We start from the raw sequence: 6,493 nt of genomic DNA on the forward strand, positions 1-6,493 counted from the left end.
AGGGGGGGGGGGGGGGGGGGGGGGGGGGGGGGGGGTTCGATTTTTTTTTTTAGAAAAACCACAATTCGTCTGGGAGAAAAAACAATTTTGCTACATATTATTAGACTCTATCTATAAAATCGATTAAATAAACCTTTGAAACCCCTAAATTGTCATATTTTTCGGGAGCTTCGCCGTTCGCCTCTTGGACCAATTTCGGAACATTTTGAGCGACGCCCGACCACGCCCACATTGCTCTCGTCGGTGACATCGCCTCGTCGGGGATCTCGGCCCCCATCGGGTAAATCCTGGCTTCACCCTGCTCTCGTTACAGGGTACAGAAAACCGTGGTTGTGGAGAATATATTTATATGATACGTGTAGGACGTGATCTACTGTAAAACTATAAATATGTGTTGATTTAAACCTGGAGAAGGAGACCGAACACGATTTCTTTACACTCTTGATAACATACATATATTTGTATGTATTACTGGTCGATGTTATCATGGAAATCAAGTATATACGGTAATTATAAGTGTATTGACGTCAGAGGTTTTGATCGGTGAAAACAATTAGGCCTATGTACAATTATTTTCAATTATTTCTGCAGGCATGTAGTTTGTGAAAACATCATAATTATTAAGATCAAGATATCTATTACAGCTATTGTCACTATATATAATTACCTTTATCATTACTATCGTTACCATCGATAATCTTTCATCATCATATATTATTAATATTAGGTATAGCCCTACTCATCATCATATAATCATTGTTGTCATCATCAATCACTATTAGGGAGGTTTCGCAACCTTACGAAAACGATAACGAAAACGGCTACGTTACATATACGTCACATTTTCGTTCTCGTTATCGAATCCCGTTTTCCACACACTCAACAAATACGAATAATAAAGAAAGAACCTCCTTATTATCAACATAATATTACCATCACCGCCACCACTTGCAATTATATCAACAACATAGTCTTTGCTCGCATAGATGATAATTGCCGATTAATGATGATGACCAGTATTATAATACAGTATTATCATCGTCATCGTCAGGCATGCAGCAACGACAGCACCACTATCAATATCAACATTATTATCAATATCAATATCATCATTAGCATCGTCAATATGATTATTATTAACGTCATCATTAGCAGCAGCAGAGCATCAACAGCAGCAGCAGAACATCATAATTAGCATCTTGCTGCAACAGCAGAGCATCTTCATCATCAGCAGCAGCATTAGAAGCATCAGTAGCAGCAGTAGGCCTAGAGTAGAGCATCATCATTATCATTAGCAGTAGTAGCAGAACATCATCATTAGCATCATCATCAGCAATAGTAGCAGCAGGAGAGCATCATCGTCATCAGCAGTAGTAAAGTAGAAGTAGCATCAGCAGCAGAGCATCACCATCATCATCATCATCATCATAAGCAGCAGTAGCAGTAGAACATCATCATCAGCAGCAGCAGCATGCTGAGCATCATCTTCAGAAGCATTAGCAGCAATAGCAAAGCATCACCATCAGCAGTAGTAGCAGTAGCAGAACATCATCAGCAGCATCAGAAGCAGAACATCATCATCATCAGTATAAGTAACAGTAGCGGCAGCAGAGCATTAGCAGCAGTAGTAGTAGCCCAGCATAATCAGGTGCAGCGTCATCATTATATTTATTATAACCATAGCCTATACTCACATCACTATTATCCTCCTTATCACTATCATTATCATAACCTTTATTAGCATCATCGTTATTATTAAGGTTATGGTCTTACGATTTAAATACGTACCGGTAGTAAATGTTGAAATCATCATAAATTGAATACTAACACTGATATTATGATAACATTTTCATCTTATGGTATTGTATGATTTGATTAGTGGGCTAAAGCGGGTAATAATGGTCGTCTGCGAGGGTGCCTCAACATTGTGGAATGTTATTAGAGACTTCAACATTGGTCTTAATTTGATTCAATCAAATAGACAGAACATATTATAGGGATTTAATATTCATTTATTTAAAACATATTTATTGCAGTCTGTTTTTAAAAATGGTCCTGTTTAAGACAATTATCCAAAAATATAACAATAAATATCGGAGTTATTGGGCTTTTATGTGTTTATTTTTATGGGCTCAAGACAATTCTCGAGACGTTTACATAGACATCATTGTGAGCAATAAGTAATAAGTAGACCTATCATTCTGCTAAATGTGAATCTAATTACATCACCAAGTACAAAATCGATGACAAGTGCAACGTGTAATTAAGATGCATTTAGTTGTTACAAAACACAATTAAATAACCGCGAACTATTGGCCAAGAAAAAGGCGTGTTTATGCAACAACATTTCAAAGAAATTTTAATCGATACACTGACATTGGCCAGCCAGGCGATAGGAACCGGCAGATTTTGAAAGGTCATGCCTATTGTGAACAAGACGTTTTTGATGGATATTGGTTATTTTAAATTCACAGACACTAGATCTAAAATAGGGGTAAGTGATGTTTGAAAAGTGTGTAAAATTAAGATAAAAATAAGAACAGAGCCTGGGGAAAATTTTACGGTACTTGTTCTTATTTTTAAAAAGTGTATAGCTGAGACCTACACACTTTAGATTGATGTTCGAGTACCCTGTATATCTTCAACAGAGGATTTCCTAACCTTTCACATTATATATGTGAGCAACAGTAGAACAGGTGAATTGCACATTTTTTCATTGAATTGTCTCTTTTACTCATAGTGGGCGAGCGTACTCTGATACAGATCATAAAAAACGGTGTAATTTTTAAATATTTATTTTATATTTCATTTGATGTTCATTGTGTTTAATCAAGTTTTCTCTTTTCTTTTCTTTTTTTTTTTTTATTGTATTTTATAAGTTTTGCATTGTTCTGTTAATTTTACGCAATTTAATTATATAAGGATGGACACACACCTCTATTTAGTGTGTGCCACTGTTTAAAGTAAGTCAGGGCCGAATAAATCTGCATCTGAGACAGAGATCAGTGCAGCAGAAGGAGATAAGCAATGCTCCTTTATAAGCACTTCCCGGGATCAACAGTAGCACATAAGTAGGACAGTATCGAATAAAAATCAGGAAAATTTGCATTTTCTCGTAAACGATTATTGTAGACCAAAATAAAGATCGCTGTAATCTGCAAGATTAGGCAGTTGAATAAGACGTACGGGGGTTCGTGGCGGAAATTACAAATATATTGGCCAAAGAGACAGCTGCCGAAAAGACAGGTTATTTGCAGCTATTAAATGTAGTTCTTGTTTTATTAGTACGGTACCCATTAATATTGATAAAATACAGCCCCTTCCTACTATACCTCCATGGTATACTAATAACAAAGCAGTAGTAAATGCAGTAGGGTAACAGTAGCATAATTTAAGCATAAATTTACGATTCGTCATACCGTAAACCCCTTGAACGTTTACTGCTTTAGGACCCGTAATCCACGATAGACGTTTTTCAGGCCTAAGTTATCATTTTTATTTATATTTAAAGGTTTAGAATCCCGGTTACTAATTGTTTCCCGAGTAAAATAATGTAATATGCATTTTACTTCTTTTGATTACACTTTCTTTTGTTTTCTTGTTTATAGGATGAAAAGGTTGATCGCAGAGTTTGGAAGTCAAATCTAACGGTAATGTTGCAAATGTATAATAGAAAATGAGAATCCATAAATTAATTTATGTCCTTCAGATGCAATCATAATTACGGCATTATACGACGACACTAATCCATGTAATATGTTTATGAATAACATATACTGTACATGCAAAATGAGCAATATAAAGAAAGACATTAGGCTTGTCACGACTTCAAGTCGTCTTTGCAATTACATTGCATTTGAATCATCAGCGGCGCGTATATTATGTGAACGAGGCAACGCGCTGTATCGATCGAATTATAAATACACAATTCATGATGTTTACATTTTGAGAATGTAAATAAAATTTTCAATAATGTATTGTACCAATTTAAAAAAAATGCCGTAGGCCTATTTTTAATAAGCTGGTTTGATATTGTTAAACTTTTTTCCTCAACATAGCCGAGGGAGAAATTCAAGAAGGCGATCCGACAAGTTCGTATGATCTGCGCTGTGAACATAAACCTCAACAAGTATGCGAACGAGGCTGGACATAGCACATTTGCTGCACACATGCCCGAACTTTTGGGGACAGCCTCCAAGCAACATGTCGTCGTTTCGTCACCTGACACAAACGAAACAATAAGTTTTAACAGAAAGAATTTCAAATTTAACTATGAGGTAATGTGCTGTATGATCATATGATTTGAACCCAGCAACTGCGATATGCACAATGTACATTCACCATCATTGTTCAAACTATTCGAAACAAAACTTTCTGACGACAGGTATTTTCTTAAACTAAATGCTTACATAAATACCAACGAAAAAATTTAGATCTAGATCGTGTGTTTGAAATAAGTGTCTCAGTTTACGTTGTTGAGATGGTGCGTCTATATACAAGATGATGTGCGCAACCGCTGTGTTTGTGTTGATGCGTAAAAGAATAAACCATCCTAATGACATTGATTTAATTTCCGTACTTTTAGTTTAAATGGCCGAAGAAGGCAGAATCATTGTTGGAAAAAGATCCCGAGGACCGAACACCAGCCGATATCGCAGTGATTCGTGGGTTGATGTGTGGTCTTCATAGTTTTCGCAAGTACACGCGCGTTTCACAGAATCTGATATGCAAGGTTGTTCGGCTTGAGAGGTACGAAGCTTGTATATAATGCGTGTTTTTGCATGGTACATTCATCCATACGTGCCCATTAACCAATGCTCTAACGAATATGACGCAAACCTAAAATCTTTTTCTTATTAATATTGTAAATAACATAGGCCTACTTGCTTGTATTTAGTAAATTTTGTATACAGTAAATAAATTGTTTTGTTGTAGTAGTATTTTTTGTTATTGTAAAATAGTATTTTAATGTGCAATCTCTATTAAGTAAATTAATTGCTTTTTTGTAATTGTAAATTAGTATTTTAATGTTCAACTATATTTTAATTTTAACATTGTACCACCGTTACATACAATTCCTAAACCACGGGTTGGGATGTTAAATGATGATGATGTACGCTTACTTAATGTAATTTATTTGGTTTCAAATTTTTAGCTCAATTCAAGCTATCTTACTAGCCATTATTTGGTATATTAATGTATTCTTAGATACAACAGAAGGCGAGTTGTCGTGCGGAAGGGTCATTTAGGCTACGCATTCTATTTTGTTTTCTCTGGGGCAGCTGGCGTGACGCTTGATATAGACGAAGGCACAGCTTTTATCAAGAAAGAGGTAACAGTTCTCAAGAAAGGAGCTTGTTTCGGGGTAAGAGTTGATTTAATATTAATTTGTGTAATACTATAATGATAATGAAAACAAATGTTCTGGTCATGATAATGGCAAAATACCATCTTCTTAGAGGGGAGAAACATCATCCATTATTTACACTGTTCATGCAGTCTAATTCTGTCAGGTTTGTATAATGATGTTGAAATACATTAAAACATGCAACAGAAAAAAATATATGATAACTATGATTTGCGCGTAAATAAATTGAATTCAATGTCTATACATACAAAAGTGACAAAGACAATTATAATTTAAATAATTACCATCAAAAATTTTTTTAATGGATCATTCTGGAATATTTTATTTGCCAATATAGGAAATTGCTCTTCTGAAGGATGTACGACGTACAGCCACGGTCGTGTGTATGGAAGAAACAGAGTTGTTAGCTGTCGACAGGGACCAGTTCTACTGCAACGGACTCCATCTTCACTTTGAAAAGGAATTTAAATATCGGTATGAGTTCTTTAGGTAGGTTAAAGGGTCTCCAATCTCGTGTATTTTTTTCAATTTTTTGGTCGCCCCATTTAAAAAGAAACCCCTAATTGCTTACTTCGTATGTTTAATTAAGTAAACTTTGAACTTTTTAATTAAAAATAATAAATGGACCTTTCATGAGTTTCAATCAAGCTTAACAACTGACCAATCATTCAACAGTTATGTCCAATGTTTTGCGCTAGTCCCTTCCATAACCCATACTCAGCAATGCTTCTCTACGAATGGCTGTCGTTTTGTGGGTCTTCAGCAACAATATCCAAGAAGCGGTTCATTACAGACGCAAAGTAGATAACCCGTTTCTATCATCGTTGTATCGTGGAGTTTTTGCATGAACTTTCAAATATGCTAACAGACAGATAAAAACTGGATGGTGATGATTTGTGTCTCGTTGTGATTGAAAGCGCTATAAACCGAAGTGTTATCAGTAGTTTGACCAGTAGCGATATTATATCACATAATAAATGGAGCCGATAGAAGTATGTTGACATACCGCAATATTGACCAAGTGACCTGGTCTGCAATCAGTAAGCTAACATTAGTTATCAACTATAGCTGATAAAGCACACCATTATATTGTGCCTTAAATATATATACAGTATATCTGTCTAT

The 6,493-nt window shown here is 35.4% G+C and overlaps 1 protein-coding gene across 3 annotated transcripts in view; it reads left to right on the plus strand.

Annotated features, from left to right (window-relative positions):
* LOC117108107 (cyclic nucleotide-binding domain-containing protein 2-like) overlaps window positions 1-6,493 on the plus strand; it is a 16,186-nt gene that overhangs the window by 1,600 nt on the left and 8,093 nt on the right. The window contains exons 1-6 of one of the 3 annotated variants that reach the window (XM_033250051.1): window positions 2,123-2,494; window positions 3,609-3,650; window positions 4,059-4,277; window positions 4,586-4,749; window positions 5,209-5,365; window positions 5,706-5,857. In XM_033250051.1, coding sequence (XP_033105942.1) covers window positions 2,420-2,494; window positions 3,609-3,650; window positions 4,059-4,277; window positions 4,586-4,749; window positions 5,209-5,365; window positions 5,706-5,857 — 809 coding nt within the window. In that variant the 5' untranslated portion in view covers window positions 2,123-2,419. Of the gene's footprint in view, window positions 1-2,122; window positions 2,495-2,525; window positions 2,697-3,608; window positions 3,651-4,058; window positions 4,278-4,585; window positions 4,750-5,208; window positions 5,366-5,705; window positions 5,858-6,493 lie in introns of those variants that run through there. The other 2 variants (XM_033250052.1, XM_033250050.1) reach the window with 2 other exon arrangements.

Source organism: Anneissia japonica, unplaced genomic scaffold (genome assembly GCF_011630105.1).
Source record: "Anneissia japonica isolate Jap-2015-1 unplaced genomic scaffold, ASM1163010v1 scaffold287960_len3192837_cov198, whole genome shotgun sequence".
NCBI classification, from domain to species: domain Eukaryota; kingdom Metazoa; phylum Echinodermata; class Crinoidea; order Comatulida; family Comatulidae; genus Anneissia; species Anneissia japonica.